General features: G+C 36.7%; 1 protein-coding gene across 4 annotated transcripts in view; it reads right to left on the reverse strand.

Annotated features, from left to right (window-relative positions):
• The window catches only part of TBC1D5 (TBC1 domain family member 5), a 293,172-nt gene that overhangs the window by 29,522 nt on the left and 244,288 nt on the right, over positions 1 to 19,362 (reverse strand). For 2 of the 4 annotated variants that reach the window (XM_072328747.1, XM_072328748.1), the window contains exons 18-20: positions 19,061 to 19,308; positions 15,079 to 15,141; positions 9,285 to 9,445 (exon numbers count right to left, since the gene is read on the reverse strand). In XM_072328747.1, the coding sequence (XP_072184848.1) occupies positions 9,285 to 9,445; positions 15,079 to 15,141; positions 19,061 to 19,308 (472 nt within the window). The remainder of the gene's footprint in view (positions 1 to 9,284; positions 9,446 to 15,078; positions 15,142 to 19,060; positions 19,309 to 19,362) is intronic. The other 2 variants (XM_072328750.1, XM_072328749.1) reach the window with 1 other exon arrangement.

The following is a 19,362-nucleotide window of genomic DNA, read 5'->3' on the forward strand; positions in this document are numbered from 1 at the left end:
GTGGTGGCAGATGATATACATGGCCAAAAATTGTCTCTTACATGGTTCAAAATGGTCATTAGGAAAATATTCTCTATTAGGAGAGCAGTGCAGCACTGGAAGAATGCCTATTCAAAGCCACTGACTTGATCCAAGGTCAGTGATTGTACTTTTCCAAGTAGCAAAAAGTCCCTTTCAATCAACATTTCTAAAACCAATCTACTTACAGTATCTTTCAAAAACTGTTCTGCAAATTATGAATGTTTTACAACTTTGTAAAGGTAAGAAGCAAAACCAAAAGGCACTCCAAAAAAAGCACCATTTTTTCAATACTTTAAAGTCAAATTCTTTGGCAATAATAAATGAAACAATGAATTTATAGCTGCTATTGTGCAGATGCTGTCAGTTCTTCTCTAGACAGCATTTGCTGCTCCATTCTGTAAGTGCCAACTTTTATGTTACACTGTTCAGAGTCTATGAGTTCCCTAGATACCATTTTTACTTTGTGTACAAAGAAGCATTGAGGGCTTGATCCCTCCTACACATGAGCAAAGACCCATAGATTCTTTGAACTGACCGAATGTAAGCTAAAAGAAAAACTATGGTCCATCCTTCCTTAAGAATCTGACCTTCCAGCTCATCTAACAGATGCAGGACCAGAAAAATGAACAGTGATTTAAACTTCTTCAGTCACAGCTCTCAAAGTTTAACCAGTTGACCACAAAATTAAAAAAAAAAATAAAAAAAATCTAAATAACTATCAGAACAAAAAATAATTGCCAAATTATTGAGAACAATATCCTATAAAGCAAGGGAGTGTTACAAGCTGTATAATGAGGAAGAAAACGAAGTCAAACGGCAAATCATAGTAATAAAAAAGGGATCATTGCATAGGATGTGCAAATTAAATGATATTATTTTACAGTAAAACATCTTCATATTTTCTGAAAATCTAGTCTCAGAATCTCAAAAAATCTTTCCCACACCTTCAACACTGATGATGATTTAGAGGCTTGTGGATGATCAGTAATTAATTTAACATGAAAATGAAAAGCAACTACGCTATCTGTGATGCCTCACTGATGTATATTTCACAAACCGTCTCATTTAGAGCAGCATAGGGTAGCATTTACATCTCTAATCAAAGGAAGAATTGATCTGAATAACTCAATTTTTGACTATTATCCTTGTGGTAAGAGTGAATCTAAAAAAAAAAAAAGAATTGATTTACATACATGTTTCTCTTATTTGTCCTTCTCCTTCTCTGTCCCCAGAACCGGCTTTCACTGTTACATCTCCTTTTTATTCCTGTCCCCCAAACTGATCTCCTTATGATGAATCATTTGCAATTTCTCCCTTATTTTTTAAAAATCTATACAGTTCTAGTGCCTCCATTTTGTCCAAAGCTCCTTCTTTCCTTTTTATTACCTTCCCTTTCATCTATCTTCTCACCTTTATGAAGAAGGCTCAGGAAATAAAATTTTTATATCCTTCCTCTCATCCTGAGCTACGTGGACTCAAATGAGATCTTCTACCATACTCATTTTTTCAACAAATTTTACTGTTTCAGAAAAACAGGCATGACTAACTGTCAGTGGTCATCGCCTTCAAGAACAAATTACAGTAAGTTTTACAGTTTTGACAGAGTAATACTACTCTTTTACAGTTCATCGCTTTACAAGCTGCAATGAGGTTTGCAAAAATGATTAAGGTCACTGGAATTTATCATCCTACACAAGACAAGGTCTGAAGAAAAATTGTTTTGGCAGAAGCCATTCTTTTTCAACCTTGCTTTTATCAGTTTAAGCAAGCTTTCTTCCAAATACATGACATGTAGCTTAACACAGAACTAGAAAATTTGGAATATCAATGCACAAATTCAGGACTGTAACAGTAAGCATTCAGTCTTACTATTAAGGAAATGAAAGAAAATTCATGTAGAAACCCAAGGAAAAGCATACCCTCTGTTATCAGTGGCTTACAATTACCTATGTCCCAATATTTCAATCCTGAACATTCAGGCAAAATTCTATTTAGGTGAAAACTCAATGGCTCTTGAAGTCAATCAGCCTGGCAGCATTACCAAGTGGTAAGTGCAATGGAATATAAACCGTCTTTAAGACTATTTCAAGGTACCTAAGGTGCTCAAGCGAGAGTGCTGCAATCAAAAACGGAATGTAAAAAACTGACAGAATTGTGTTGGAACAAAAGTCTAATTTTACTGGTTTGGTGATGGTCAGTAATGGGTAGGGTGAAATGCAATGAAAAAAGTATGTAAGAAAATAATCATGTAGCAGTACTGCCCAGAATACTCTCCCAGAGTACCCTTCCAGACTGTAAATATTTGCAAAGGAAAGGTAGATTTTATTATTATTTTTTAAGTTTATAGCCCTTGGATTTTTCCTGTCTTAATTTTCTCCATCATATTTTCCACTCTGTCAGTACTCATAGTAAAAGTACTAAAGAGTAAACCCCTGAGCACTTGGCAAATTGACAGGGCAAATTAGAAAACAATTCTGATGAAGTATTGAAACATTTAGAGGAAAATAACTGCAAAAATGACAGAAATTCTAAAGCCAGGGACTTGCTCAGAGTCTTACCAGTACTTAAGTGCTTATTCATAAAACATACACAAGGTATACCCTTAAGGTAACGCTAGAATTTTGCATGTCAAATAAAATTCAGATGTATGGGATAAATTGCTTTCTCATTCAATTTTATTTAAATTTCCCTCGAGAAAACACGTAGTGGTTACTGTTTCCATTTTGTGAAAATTTACTTCATTTTAATTCCTCAATCTAACAACTAAATACAATTAAATACAAGATTTAACTTACTAATCTTGAACCCCTGACAGTTGAATGTTGGTTGACACCTAAAGAATTTATGATCCGTGCCAGCCACAGAACACTTCACAGCATGTGCTGACATGCTGAACATTTCTGAACAATAAAATACTTCTAAAAATTTATATATTAACTTATGTATTATTTAATTGCAACACATCCAGATCGTCATCAGGAACAAGATCTCATTCTGCTTGGTGCCATACAAACATAAATAAAAAACCCTTATTCTGAAGGACTTTACAGTGTAAGCCAAGAGACAACAGATGGCTACAGAAAGACATATGGAGAGGACATGAAAACAATACGGTGATATTAGTTAGTCTTACAGACATGGACTCAGTATGTTACCAACCAAACTGTTGCCAGAGGAAAGCAGGAAGTTTTCAGAGAGTTCTGAAGAATCATAAGGCATTTGCTTTGCTGATGATTAGAGAAAGCTTCTTCTGCATGGAAGGGGCTATGAAACGTTTAGATGTGAGCACAGTTACTTTTACTTGATGATGTTCACTTATGACAAACTGGTGATGGAAAGAAAACGCAAGCACAGGACACGAGGGACTCATGACTGCTGGCACTGCCCTGAGGAACGACAGTGAGACAGTTTAAGAACTAAATCCAAGAAATGCTGGAAGATCTATGGAATGCAACAAATAATGCAAAACTGATTGTGGAAGAGTGGGCACCAAGAAAATCTGTAGTGCTTCACTTGGTAAGTGAATTGTTAGGACAACAGAAAGAGCTGTAAGAAAATAGAAATTATCTCTTAGAATATAAATACTGATAAAAGGTTTCTGTCAGAGCTGCTGTTAACACTGTTGACTTAATCATACTGCAGTATTTCAGTATAAATAATAAAATTGAGATATTTATTTAGTTAGTACTTGGAAATGTCTATAAATAGACACATGCATGAATGAGTTCCTCTGTTATTGGTTGGCATCACATCTGACTGACACTAAGACCACACAGACGACTAGGGCAAATGTAAGAGAAATGTGAGCAGAGGGAAAAAAAACAAAAACATTTTCTGAATTTAGAGCTCTCTGAAATAATGTTGTAACTATTCTTGAATGGATATGGAATGATGAATACACTGTTATTCTACTTTGAACAAAATTCATGTTCCATATTTCAGTATTAGGTTACTGAAGTATTTGGTTGAATGAGGGTGCCAGTTAAGAAGGATATACATATGCAATTATGCTTCTTAATTTTGCTGTCACAGCAATGATATAAATATATGCAGTTTACCATACCTAGAGTCCTTTATGAAGGACTCTTACAGTATACTTTTTGTTCAGCTCATCTTCAGTTAAACTTGTTTTAGGCATCAGTTGCAGAAGAGTTCTGCTAAGCTCCTCTTTATCTAGACTAGATGCACGTGACCTTTGTTATGACTTCTACCATGAGACAGAATATGGGCCAGATTAGGATATTATTATTTAGAAACTGCGAGTATGAGGAGGGTAAAACTTAAGTGTAGTGGTTATGCAGTGACAATAAATAGATACAAATGAAAACATTTATACAACCTTGTCAAAAGAAGTACAAATTCTGTTCTTTTTATATGGAAAGATTTAACCAAACAGACAAAACAAGATCCAACTACTCTAAATTTAAGTGCATACCTATAATCTATTGCACAGTGGGAAAACAAAATTCCCCAAACACAGAAACCATTTCCAGTCAAAACAAACAAATGGACAAACAAAAAAACCCCAAGCCAACTAAAAGAATAGCCTGATATAGAGAGATGGCAATGCTTTTGTGGGGAGATCAGTACAGGTCTCTGAGATCTTCACAGAAATGGACAGTAATTTTGTGGTGTTACCTTTAAAGAGGGATGAAAGGAGGAGATTTCCATTTAAAAGGAAAAAAGGGCAGCTCAAACCACCAGCATAAATCCCCAGATGCATTTCTCTTTGCTACTGGGATGCTAAAACATTAACTTCATTATTAATGGGTGGAAAGAGCATGCACAGAGCTAGTTCCTGTACCTGCCGAGCTGCTGATAACATGATTGCAAAGGAGTAAATTATCACATTTCTTGGCTCCTAAGTCACTTTGATCCTCCTGTAAACATTGCTTGTAGTCTCAATCACTCCAGATTTTGTTATTTTTCAAGTCTTCCTTCACTGTTACAAAGGGTTCTCCAATTATTGAAAAAGCTCTTACTACCATCTTTTGAATTACATAATTCTAATTTGCTTCCAAGCAGAAGTCGTTGGAAGCTCTAATATGGTCACACATACCTGAAGCTCTTGTAACAGGGAAAGACAGCAGTTTACAATGGTGTTCTTTAAATGGCCCCACAGCTTCATTCAGTGTACATACTTACTGCTCGTATTATGACAGAAAGCCGAGCCATTTCAGTGTTTATTCAGCATATATATTTTTTTCTAAACAATTAACTTCCTCCTTTTATCACACTACAGTTTATTTTCCCTGAAATGAATCACTCCAGAAAAGATAAGGAGCATTAGAATTCAAAGCTGCCACTCATGCCTACAGCTGTCTTTTCACAAAATTATATGAAACATGCAAGTATTTCTAATAAAAACTTAAAAAGGCAGCTTATTTTTCCTTGCATTGTTTTCAGCTCTTTTGAGTCACAGCATGTTGAGGGTGCCTGAGGAAGGAAACGGAGAAAAACATCAGACTTCCTAAGCATCTCAGAGGTTTTTCTATGAACTGTGCTCACGTGACACCTGGCAGCACCACCGATTCACTATTCTTCTCATCTGCCTCTAAAATTAGACAAGCTGAAGTACTAAATAAATTAGGGCTTCCAGGTGTCTGATTGCCCTGCCACACCAAAATAACAAAAGCAAGTGCCCTAAAGCGTTAATTGCAGTTAAATGTTAAGGCACTGAAGTTCATTAAACTTAAGCCACTGAGAAACAATCATCACGTCTTTAACTTCAGGCTTGATACACACTGATCAAGCAATTAGCTGTTAAACACAGGCACTAATTTATTCTGGCCACACATTATGATGTGTAACTGAAAAGGATCCTTTACTCATAGCATTTATATTTCCAAACAAACATTCAGCATGATTAAGTATGGACTGAGACAAATATTTTGCTTGAAGCCTTTTAAAGAGATTTAAGAATGTCAGGGAGAAGATACATGAGAATCCAGGGTCTCCATGATACGTCATTATGCACAAAAGGCATGCTTTTCTTCAAGGATATAAAATGTATGCATGAGTTTTTATGTGTAGCTGTCTAGTGTTAGTTTGATTAACATAGAATAGAATCACAGAATCATCGAATCCTTAGAGCTGGAAGGGACTTCTGGAGGGCATTTAGTCCAGCTCCCCTGCAATGAATGGGGATACCACAGAGAAATCAGGTTTCCAAAGTCCCTTTCCAGCCTCACCTTGAAAGTCTCCAGGGACAGGCATCAATCACAACACTGGGGTCCCAGAGCATCACCACCCTCACTGTAAAAGCCTTTTCCTTATATCCAACCTAAATCTACCCTCTTTAATCCCTTTTATTTTCTTATACTATCTCTACTTGGGCAGAACTGTCAAGCTTATATGCTTAAAACAGGCTCCAAAATCAGCAAAGCAGATGCCTACTTAATTGAAAATAATTCCATAAATTAATTTTCTAATCTGCAGGGGCATTCTTAGCTAACTCCAAATCAGTCAAACTGGCAACGTAAATCACAGACAGTAACAGTTGCTTCTACCTGCTTGTAAGGACAATAGCGCATGTTATCAAATTTGACTTAACTAAGAAGTCTAGCAATCAAAGCCAGCATGATGCAGATATTTTTATTCCGGACTATTTTTTGCTATGAAATGAGGATTCTGATTGACCAAATTTACAAATTATTTTAGTAAATAAAATAAACGTCTCCAGATTTTCCTTAGAAATATTTCTTTTTCTTAGTAATATTTTAATCAACACATTTTCCAAATGCATTGTTGTGTTTTCGATAACTTGAAACATTTTACATGTAAATTTACTCACTATAACATATTTATCTAGATCGAAACCTTATTTTCAGTCACAAATATCTTTCTCCTACTTTTGTTCAGTAAAAGTTTTATAAAAGTTTACATTGTTTGATTCAAAGATCCCTCTCTGGCTCATCTCTGTAGCTTAAAGCCATTTACAGAATTTTCTGCCAGAATGTGAGACTCGTCAACCATATTTGCGAAATCAAGTTCTAATCAGCATTGCTCTTTGCTGAAAAGAGGCTCCCCTTCATGTTTGCCGGACAAGAAAATGTAACATCATCAGAAATAAATGTGCTGAAGGTGGCAGTAAGCAGGCTATGAGAGGAAATTTTCTAGGACCTGCGATACAGGTCACACTTCAGGAGTGGCTTGTGATGATGATGTTCGTGTTTGTCCTTTGACAATGACACAGTAAATGTCCTCTGGTCTGTGAAAATCACCTATTAAAATTCCATATTGAAAGACATTTATTTAAAATGTATTCTATTCTCACTTTTTGCTTGAGAAGGATATTAATTAGAAGTACAGAGATGAAGGAGAATTGGATTCTCCTTCATCCGTAGAATGTCTGCATTTAATATTTTTATATAGTGATTGATGCATGGCATGTTCCAACGATGCTAATTTCCCTGGAGCTTAATAACATAATATCTTATTAGATTATTAGTGATTATTAGACACATATGTTTAAAAGTCAAGTTTTTATAAATAAAACAAAGATATGAATGCACTGTGCTTTCTATTTTTTTTTTTTTTCTTTCTTTTTTTTCTTTTCTTTTTTTGGACTTCCAGAGTACAGATGTTAAGGAAACAACTATACCACTGGACAATTATGAGGCAGCTATTTTGGTACCTCAGGATGAACTTCTTGGAGTTGTCTTTAAATGGAACACTAGATAACATGAAACTTACAGGAATCAAGAACAGATTTAAACAAGCCTTTCCTCTAAGAGTTATGGTGAATTTCTTATTTCTATATTAAAAGGCAGCAGGAAATTGAACATAAGGAAATAGATCTTGCCAGTCTAAAACCTTTTCTATCTGTCTAATTATATAATGTAACAAAGTAAATTACTGCAGTTCAAAGAATGTTTTGGAAAAGTAATGCTCATGACACATTATCTTGACTACCAATCTATTGAAAAATATCATAATGACTAGAAATCTGTTGCAATCAATAATTTTCTTAAAAATCCATGAGAAGAGACTAATAAAATTTCACAAATAAGAGAAACTATTTACCTGAAAATCAAAAATTGACTGAGTGATATCACTGAAATTTTTTCTATGTGTTCTATTAGAGAACTTACGGTGCAAAAAACCCAAATTCTGGCTGGGATAAAAGTTGTAAGCAAAATTTGGATTCAGATCTTGTTAAAATACAGTGACGCCATTTAGCTTTAAACTCAGTTTGGTATGTCTTAAATGTATACAAAACAAACAAGGCTTCTTGTCAATGAACCGCAAAGCACAGCTATTCTTTAGGTATCACTGAAATATATGAACAGCTCTTTTGGTGAACAAGAGCTGGAAATTGTTGTGAAAAATTAGGCATTTCATCAAAACATTCCAAACATCAAACAAAAAATATGATGTGACTAACAAAGATTTTGCTATTTGAAAATGAAAATGGTGAGATGTTCAGATAGATTTCTGTGCTCCATTTCTAAGATTTCTGAATATCCAAAGAATGCTCTAGTATGGAAATACTGCTATTACAATTCATTTTTATTCAAATCAATGGGAAATTACATGAACATACACTGGCAAAGATGGAAAGGAAAACTGGCTTCATCTCACAAAAACACAACTTTTTCCACCTACATATCTGGATCTTAATCAGCAAAAAGTCAGTGGGGAACCGGTATGCAAAATAAACAAGAATCCTCTGGCTCCAAGGCATATGAGGCTTATTAAATTAGTACTCCTATAATATCTCTTATTATATGAGAATTTCCTTGGAACACACCTATGAAAAATTTGTACTCTTCGTCTTGGCTGAAAACATTCTGTCTTGTGGCCAAATGGAAGAACAGGGCTGTGCAAGAAATAAAACTGTGACTACAGATGCTACAGACACTGGGAAATCTCTGATGTATTAAAGAATTTCAGGGATGGCAGATGGACATGTTTGGATCTACTGAGCATTTGTGCTCCTCACTGAACTGTTTATTAACTTCAAGGCTACACCAGAAGTCTAAGAAAGCAAAGCAAAGCAAAGAAACTTACAGGAGTTCTTCCCTTCTTTTCAGAGGCTTTGGACTATTTCATTTTCATTTCCAGTAGGATTATGGGATGGAATCCATAATGGAGGTGTTACTTAAAAGAAACAGTTTAAATAGCTTATTTCTGCTTTTGCCATTAATATGAGCAGAGGGAAACATTTTCAAGTACAAGTGCTTAATGAACGAGAGAAATTATGGCTGTAATATGTATTGATGTGTGACATTAAAATAGCTTGAAAATGTTAAGGAACTCACAGACTCTTTTCTGCTCATAGTCTTGCTTTGGGAACGAGAACGGGAGATGGTGCTGAAAAATGAATCCTTTTTTGATGCAGACAATGGTGGAGATCCTGTAAATTCGCGTCCCCCAGGCAAGCTCTCTATGCTTGGAGATGAGCTGATTTTTGAACTTTGACCTATAAAAGAAGCATAAAGTAAGATGAGAGTTAATCAGTGGGCTGTTTCTTTTCCCTGCAAACAGGGAACACGTCATTGCCTCAACTGATATTCACTGAGATTCACAGATAGCTCAACGCACAATGAAATGTTGAAGCGTGTCAGCATGCACTGAAACTGAAGAACTATTCTGATGTACGCAGAACTTATTTTTGTCTGAGAGAAAAACACAAATCTTAATGTAAATATAGGTATATATACATATGCACAATACACATAGTACATACACACAATACATAGTACATATGCAGGTTGCTCTGAAAGTAATGTCTCCTGTTTATATCCCTGGAAACTACAACAAGTACAAAGAGCACATTAACGCTATGTGATAGAGCAAATTTTCAGATACAGTGCACTGTTTTTCAACATAGTCTCCACCATTAGCACTGCATTTTTGCCAGAGATGAACAAAAGTCTGTGTGCTGTACTTGTAAAAATATGCACCAGTGTGTCACACTGTTGCTTTCACCACTGCTGAAATGCACCATCACCTCATTGTGCTCACATCCACTGTTTGATGTCCAGAGACATTCAGCAAGTATCAATGAATGTCACTGGGTACAATTTTTTGGAGGAATTCAGTAACACACCTTTGCTCCATACACACTTCCATGTCAGATGCCTCTCTGTCAGACTGCCCCACTGCTGCCATGTGTTGCGTGGCAACAACATGTAACATCATATTGGTGGGAAGGTTCGTTCTCTACTCCCATACAACTACGATTTACCTCTTATTTTGTGGGCCATCATAATAAAATAGAAGATACTACTTTTTGAGCATCCCTTGTATATATGCTCTACATCTAACTATCTATATATTTATCTAAATATATGTATATCTATAGATAAATAAATGAATATATGTATATATATAAATAAATACTCTCCCAATACGTATTTGATAATACACATAGTCTGAGAAGATTCTGAATGTGCATAACGAGCAAAAGTACACATCATAATGAAAAAATCTCACCTCATCAACTCTGCAATGGAAAATCTTTGACTCTCAACAAATACACTATAAAACTTGACAAAGAAAACTGAGAACAAGAACACTGGATTACAAGAATGGGTTTAACATTTAATAACTGGATGACAATTTCTAGACTTGCAACAGGAAGGAACATAAGTTTTGTTTGAGAAAGAATATAAATTCTCCTGACTCAAATTTAAAGGCCATTTTCACCTGATATATTTTTATGAAGCTCACTTTCTAGAGATCTAGTGTTGTCCGCTGTTGTAGTGAGGACACTTGGGTACACCCCTGTGCTATTTCACCATGATGCTGTATTGCTATATGTGATAAGGCAGTTTATGACAAAGACCATTTCTTCCAGCTGAGACCCATAAAAAGTTTTCAAATTTGTGTGTTTTTCATGCTCAAGAACAATCTACCAGATGTTATCATTCAGATGCTAGAGGTGCAAAGTTATCTCCTCTACAAGACCACAATCAAATTCCAAAGAGTTCCATCCATCCTTACTGATCTGCTTCCACTCAAACCAGTTTTGTTCTCAGGGATGCCATGTATTAATGCACAGACCTCCCAATGTACTCCGTGTATATTTTGGTACACTTTTTGTCATTGTAGATACATGAGCCATTCTGAAAATGCAACACTGATTTCCTTTCTGGAATGAGTAAGTCTCCCATTATACACTACGTTCTTCTCCCACGATACATTCTGAAGAAATATAAGGATGCTAAAAACAAAGAAATGAAAGAAAAGGCTGTAGAAAACACACAAACTCAGATTTAGAAACAAAAGGAGACCAGTTATGTTGAGTTCAGACATTTTAAATTAGGGGTAACAACTAGGAGAAGCTACTCATACATTTTAACATTATTCAGTTATTTAAGCTTCAGAACAGTGGCTGCCCTCAAAGTGGTGTGCATGCCAGCAGTACCATGGCCACCTGCAGGGTGGAGACAGAGTCTGAGCCAAGCACTCTGCAGCATTTGCCCTACATGACACATATTGCACAGCCACAGCCACATAAAACCAGCAATTCACATCTTCTAAAGAGAAAAAGTACAGATCTATTTAAAATGTCATCCTAACAAGGAGACTAACAGAATGAACTTGCAAAGGATTAAACTTCCCATGTGACAAAACAGACCAGAAAGGACAAAAAAGAAGAAGGGACCCAAGTTTAATATTCTTCAAGCTTTCTTGAAGACAAATGGCAAATAAACTGTACCTTATTTTTTCCCTCATCCTTGATTGCCTTATTTTGCTCTTCTCTCCCACAACTCTCCTACATTTTATATTCTGCTTCTCCTGAGGACGCTGCTCTGATTGCCTCTTCCTCCTCTTCACACCCTCTTACTTCGCCTTTTCTACTTCTGTGACTTCATAGAATCAAAGAATCATTTGAGTTGGAAGGGATCTTTAGAGGTCATCCAGTCCAACTCTCCTGCAGTGAACAGGGACGTCTACAGCTTGATCAGGTTGCTCTGAGCCCCATTCAGCCTGATCTTGAATGTCTCCAGGGATGGGACTTCTGCCACCTCTCTGGGCAATCAGTGCCTCACCACCATCACTGTTAAATACTTCTTCCTCATATCCAATCTAAATCTCCTCTCTTTTAGTTTGAAACCATCTCCCTTGTCCTGTCACAAAAGACTCTGCTAAAGAGCCTATCCCCTTCTTTCTTACGCTGCCCCTTTAGGTACTCTAGGACTTCCTTTTTCCAAACTTTTTCATTCCTTATTCTTCTTTCAATTGCATTTTTTCTGCTGCATCTCAGACCTTCTTCTAGTCATATATCATGTACCAGAAACCCTAGAAGACCTATAAAGTACGAGATAATATTTGATTATATATAAATTAGACTAAATGGGCTCTTTTTCCTATCCTGTTAATAACAAGATAGCTCTCACATAAAATTAAGATTAATAATGAAAAAAAATTAAAGACAGCAATATAAGTATTTAACTTACATCTCCGTTTCTTGGCCTCTGCTTAACCCAATTCATCTGCAATAAGCAGATATGATGCAATACATTTTTACAGATGTTATGAAGAGATGGATGCTTTAAATACATTTGAGGATCTCATGCACATGATACAGTGCAGCTTGGTAAAATGCTTTGTAAGAACTTTTTTTTATATTCAGTCTTCCAGTTCTAAGTGAACAAGTTCCAAATTTAAAAGACAGAGAACTATTCTTGTGGTAAATACTGTTTATTAAACAGCTTCATTTCAAGAATGGATCGCAGTTTAGAGAAATGGAGTATGCACCTACTTGCATAACCAAACAAGAGAAGAAATATATATGGTTGAGATTTTGTGGAAGAAAAAGCTGTTGCAGGAGGGAATTTGTTCAAGTAATAGCAAGAGTTTTTATTGCCTACAAAATATAAAAAAGACAAAAATAAATGCCACACTAGATGCAGTGAAGCAAAGATGGAGATACAGTAAAACAGAAGAGATAAAATTACTTTCCTGCATGTTTTATACCAAATGGAAGGTAAGAAGAAAGCTTGGGGTTCTAATTTGACTCTGCTGTGTGAGTAAACAGATCTGAGATAATTATACTCAGGAAACTTAATTTTTTAAGCTGTCATCAACCATGTGAACTACACTGTTATGGATCTTTCAGGTCATGTGATTAGTAATTTCACAAGAGAAAGAATAGTGTGTATGAAGAATAAGAGTGTGTCACTAGTCACAAGGCAGAGTTCCTGTATTGTAAGGGGCTTTTCTAAAATTCAGAGGGGTAATCAAGCTTATGAAATAAGAAGAAAGCTGAAAGACAATTCATACCAATTGCAACTACTTTCCTTAGTCCAAAAAGAAAGCTGCCTATGATTCTCCCATCACCGAATCTAAGTGGAGCTACAGCAGGGGCAGCTGACTGAAGTCACCACAATGCTTCCAAACATGCATTATGCATGCACCAATTCTTAAGGTATTGAGTAAGTTTGAATGTACAATATAATGTCAACCTGTGCCACCACCTCACCATTATTTAAGAGTCTTGGAGTATTCTTCAGTAAAAAAAGCAAATCAGAGCAGAACACTTGCCCGGACTATACAGCCAGATATATATAATGTGAAAGAACAAACTGCATTTAGTAACCAACCAAACACATCTCATTCTTCTTTAGCAGCTCAGTCAGCAAACTGAGATCATCACTTCTTCATACCTCTCATTTTCTTATGCTTATTCTAATGATCACAGATAAATGTGTTATGCCTCTTTAAAAGATTAGAGAGTAGAGTTCTTAAACTAATCTCTGCCTACACAGACATATACCAGAAGGTCATAAAGCCAAAATGAATCAGACTGAAGAAACCACAAGAATGAAAATCAAAGAAATGCTTATGAGGGATACAGAAGCAAAAGCTAAGGACCTCTGATAGCAATGGTCAGAACATACTATTGCATAAGACATCTTAAAATATATATATATGTATGCAAAAGTCCATAAATACTTCACTGTAATGATGCACAGGATCATTATTCATACCCTTCTAGGGGCAAAAAGGAGCAGTGCAACCTTCATGTGCTGTATTCGAACAAGCTCCCTACTTGCCTGTTGCTGAATATCACTGTGCCTGACACTGGGGTCACAGACACACTGATTCAAAACCATTTGTAAAATACACAGATGTGGTAGTGTTGTATTGTAAGCAGGGCAGCGGGCATGGAGAAGTGCAGTATCTTGAAAAGGAGAGAAAAAGCTTAAATATAATGCAATCCATAATAAGTATCTGTAATAAAGTGGAAAGGAGATAACAAAAGGAGTGGGGAAGACTTATGATGAAAGAAAAGCAAGCTTACTAAGTTTGAGTTTAGTTAGAAGGGAGATCACCATGAACTTTGCAGGCTTCTGCCTCCATAGGTATAAGAAAACATAAGAAGAATCAAAGAAGACATGCATGAATGGCATACAAAACCAATGGCTCGCTCTCTGTTTGGAAAGAGGAAAAGAATTGCCTTCATAGTTATAAGGAGAATGAAGGTCAAAGTTACCAAGAAGAACAGAAGTAAGGCAAAATGTATAATTCAAAACTATTCAGAACTGCTCATCTATTACGCTGTATTTGCCACAGTCAGGATGTAGGATATGAAAATTTGCAAAAATAATGAGCTCTATAAAACTTCTAAACTTTAGATAAATTAGTGGGTGTTTTTTTTTAACAGTGAAATGGGAACAAAGCCTTCCAGCATTTCTAACACTTATTCATACCACCTCATCAGACACATGTGTGGGGCTATTATTACTGAGCAAGCCCAATAAGCTTCTCTTTGGTTAATGGCATTAATAGCAATGTTTGGCTCAAAATACAGCCTCAAACACAACAACAGGGAAGTGACACAGCTAAGAGAAAAACTGATGGCCACACTGCCCCCCATGACCAAGTGAGGGATGGACCACAAAATACAAAGCAAGACTTGAATGGGGAATGTGAGCCATTCGTAGCACCAAGGCGAATGAAGCAGAGCTGCTGTTTTAATTTCTACACAACAGTGCCACTCGGTGGATAGACAATGGCAGTGAAGGTGGATGGAGACAGCACGGATGGAGCATCCCAGGGATCCCACAGGATTCAGCCCGGGATGCTGCTGCAGGTCCGTACCTGGGAGCGCAGTGGGGTTCTGCGCGGGGCTGGGCAGTGCAGCATCACCGCCGGGGGCATCGCCTGCCGAGCAAAGAGACACGTTAGTGTGGGACTCCGGTCTGAATCAGGGCTTGGCGGCATCTGATGGGACGTTATAGCAAAATCCCATGGCACATTTGAACAGTTGCTGCATTACACACTGCCTGTAGAAAAGCTGACTAGGGAGTATCATGTTCACGCTGTCAGAAACATTTTATCATTACCTGAGGATATGCAATTTTTTATGCAAAAAACAAACAAACAAACAAAAAAAAAAACAAGCTTTTTTTTTTTTTTTTTTTTTTAAAGACAGCATCTTATTTCAATTTTATTTATTTATTTATTTTGAGTTCTGCTATCAGTACAGACAACTTCTTTTTTATTCCTTCAGGAAAAACACAGTCATTTTCTAGTTTGTTAGTTCTAAAGATGGAGATCATTTCTTTAGGGCATATTAGGTGACTGTGGCAATTCTGTTCATGCTGCAACAAATTCCTCAGAAGTATCAACTTGTAAAAACAAACAGAAGAAGACTGGCAATGCTTTAAATAGCTGATCAGAGTTTTGGCAGAACATCTTTAGATTGGCCCTCTAATGTGTCCTTGTGATAAAGTGGCACTCAAATGAAAAGCCTTTTGGGTTTCACAGAGAAAGGACCTGGGAGGAAAACTGTATCTTGCACAGTGAGGGAAGAAGTGGAAGACTTTTTTTCTTTCTTTCTTTCCATTTTTTTTTTCTTCTTTTCTGGCAGCACGTTACCATTTGGTAGGCAAAGATTGCACAGTTTCTGAATGCTCAAGAATCTGGTGAAACATTAAAGGCAACAATTTTGCTTTTTTTTCTTCCCAGTTTTTTTCATTATCACTGTTTTTGTCTCTCAAGACCACGAACTCAGCTGATAATTCAGTGAACTCTAGATTTTAATTTAACCTTTGTGCCTATGAATTCTTTCACTGTGTAGGATAAAAAGAATATTTTAATCCCTTCTGTATTAGCAGGCTGCCTCACAGAAGTAATCAGTAATGACACCCGGCCTCCTGTGCTCAGGACAGACTGAATGGGATTAATATATTATTAGAAGGAACTGATTTTGCAATTAGGTGTCTGGATATTTCATTCAGTCGTGATTTGTAATGTTGAAGACTCATCTGGAATTACAGGCTTGCAATTAGGGTTCTTTTTTGTCTGTCTACTGTTTTTCCATGTACAGTCTCTGAATCACATGCATGATTTTCTTAAAGAAACTCAACAAGTGTAAAAACTTTGGAACAAAAAGCAATTCTTATTGATGATATAAAACACCCATCCCTCACACAGCTCAGCACTCATGGATTTGTGAGTGACATCCATCATTGCTGCAGCTTTGTGACAGGAGTGAGTGCTATCAGAGCCAAAGCACAGCTGTAAAAGCTGGAGTAGGATTATTTTGTTGTCCTTCAAGACATTTTGTCACTGATGACTTCTTCACAATTCAAACAAAGTAGATTAGGCACTGAACTTAATCTCTTCAAATTCACAGCACTTTATGTATTAATTGAAATCAACACTACACGAGCATTCAAAACTGGAAAGAACTAATATAATGAGAAAAAACAGATAACTTCCTCTACTGACTTGATCCTTGTCAGACTCACAGCGCTTTGGTCTTTCGGCTACATTGTCCCACTCAGCATCTATTAGTAGTACAGTGACTGGAAGTGCAAATGACTATCAATGTAAATGCAAAATGCTTACCTCTGCCTACCTCAGCTAAATGACTAAGCTCCAGAAGGCTAAGATGAGCTGAAAATATGGTGATGAAAGGGAACACCAGGAAGTTAGATACAGTTTGTCAGTAACTTAGGAGCCTCGTAGTTACAAACCACATCGACCAGTTTCGTGAAATGCAAAAGCTAGAGAAGAATTCAGTTTGATAGAAGCCAATGCATGAATTCAGAAGGTACTTCAGCACAAACAGGAGGAGGAGAATAAGGGTTTTTCTGTCCTAACCCCTGCCCCCTGAAGCACTTTGCTCAGAGCTGCTGAGAAGTACCCTCGCCCACTGCAGACCCACTGCCCACAGCACTTTCTGGGAGGTACAGATACCATCATCTTGCAAAAATGTAAAAAACTGACTTGTAAGACATGATAGAGAAGACATTATGTGCTGTGTGTCAGCATTTGTAGTTGGCTGCCATCATTCAAAATTTTTGTCTAACTACAGACAACGTAATGATAATTGATCTGAAACAACGAGGTGCTAATACATAACATAAAACTCACTGTCACCTCAACTGATTGGAAAAGTATATTTAAATTTTGCTGCCTTTAAATTACATCTCAAGTGTTGCACCAAATATGGATATACTGTCTATACAGAAGCAAGTGTGCAGTTTGTGCAAGACAACCACCAAATTCTAACTACAATTTTTATTCTGATATATGGAAAGCATCAAGTCAATTTCTTGACTACTTAGCAAAGTAGTTACTATATACAAGCACAAACAAGGCCACCCATTATCGACTAAGTCAGTATTAAGCTACAAGTGATTCTACTTTTTTACCTGCATCAAATTTTACAATTTTTATTTATTTATTTATTTATTTCCCATATTAAGCAAGCAAAAGAAAATCACCACCTGAGGATCAATTTTCAACTGAAATGGTATGAAGTCAGGCATGTGATTTTTTACTTTTTTATTTTTATTTTTATTTTTTAAAGCAAACATAAGAACCTGTCCAGAACTGTGAAAACAGTTTCTTTCTAGACCTGATTTTCCTTTCATTAACGTAAGCAGGATTTGCATCAAGGATTCATACAGGAGCATACACAACATTTGTAAATACAAATTGAAGGAGGTTACTGCACAGCAGAGAAATTACCACACTTCGCTTTCATATTTGCACTTCCAAAACCTTTGCTGGAGCAATTTTGGAAATGTTTCTACGATCCTCAGAGAAGCTACAAATCTGGATTTTGCCAAGCTGCTGTAGTAGCCTTTAGAAAACTGCTTGCTCCTCTCTGCTTTGGGAGAAAAGTTATAGCTCCATATGCTGTTCTCTCAGTATCTCCTGGGATTGTGATGTGTCATGGAAGGACTGACTTTGGAGAAAAAGGGTGACATGGGATTGAGTAAGAACCTCAGTCTGAACCATGGAAGTGCTATTTCCTTCCTCTTACACTTCCAAATCTGGTAAAAAATATGATGCAATGGTTCAGGGCAGTCAGCACCTTGGACAGCCCTCAAACTTATAACCATTGCTTATTATGAGCTACAACTAGACACAGCAGATGCATAAGTAGAGTGCTACACATTCCTTTCAAAGACCATACTGCCATAGGCTGTTTGAAGATGAAAAGCAGAAATACGCCTTGAGCCCAGCAGACCACAGAAAACATCTACCAAAGCTGAGCTCGCTGACTTTGTTGTTCAAATAAACTGTCCTTGAGAAATATAAAAAAAGGCTCTAAAAAAGTAGTATTTATCAAACCGAGAAAGTGCATGGGAGCATCACAAATTATTAAAAGGCAAATACATGTCATTGTTCAAGTAGCTTCTGAAATAAACTCCCTAACTCCTAAAGGGAATAAGATTTTGTTTAAGAATTGCTCTGTAATTGATCTAGCATCCTGCACTCATATTTAGCTAATATTGTTATGCATGGGATTTGTGCCAATAACCTGAAAAAAAAAAGATATGAAATTAGTCTTGCAGTTGAATTATGGTGCATTTAAAAGACTGGAAAATGAATATATAGGAAGATAGCTAATGTTTACTATAACACTAGAATTTGCTGGTATGTCTCAAATAATTTGTTAATGTTTGCTAAAGGTTCAAAAATTCCAAGTAATTTCACCTTCTTGTCATAATATCTATGCTATCCTATTTAACAAAACTCTGCCTCTTCTAATCCCTCCAGATACAAACATTGCATCAATAAAAGGACTTCTGCTGTAGCACTACCACATTTCTGCTGTTACCTTTGCCCAGCTGGACTGGCATGCTTTCCGATTTCATCATTCTTTGCTGCTGTGCCTGGTGCTGGTGGTAGTGGGGGGCTTCTGCTGTCCCACGGGTAGGCCCTGTTGTTGGAGGAAAGCTGCCGGCCCCAGCAGCAGGTCCTGAGGTGCTACCTGAAGCCATGGCTGGAGCTATCAGCTTTCGGCCAAAGTTCAGTAAGCTGTTAGAGACTTTGTTGATGTTCAGCGGGGCAGCCTTAGCACTGGCACTGAAAGGAGAATAAGACAAATGTTTAGGTTGCAGTTGGACGTGATGATCTTTG

Source organism: Excalfactoria chinensis, chromosome 2 (genome assembly GCF_039878825.1).
Source record: "Excalfactoria chinensis isolate bCotChi1 chromosome 2, bCotChi1.hap2, whole genome shotgun sequence".
Lineage (NCBI taxonomy): Eukaryota > Metazoa > Chordata > Aves > Galliformes > Phasianidae > Excalfactoria > Excalfactoria chinensis.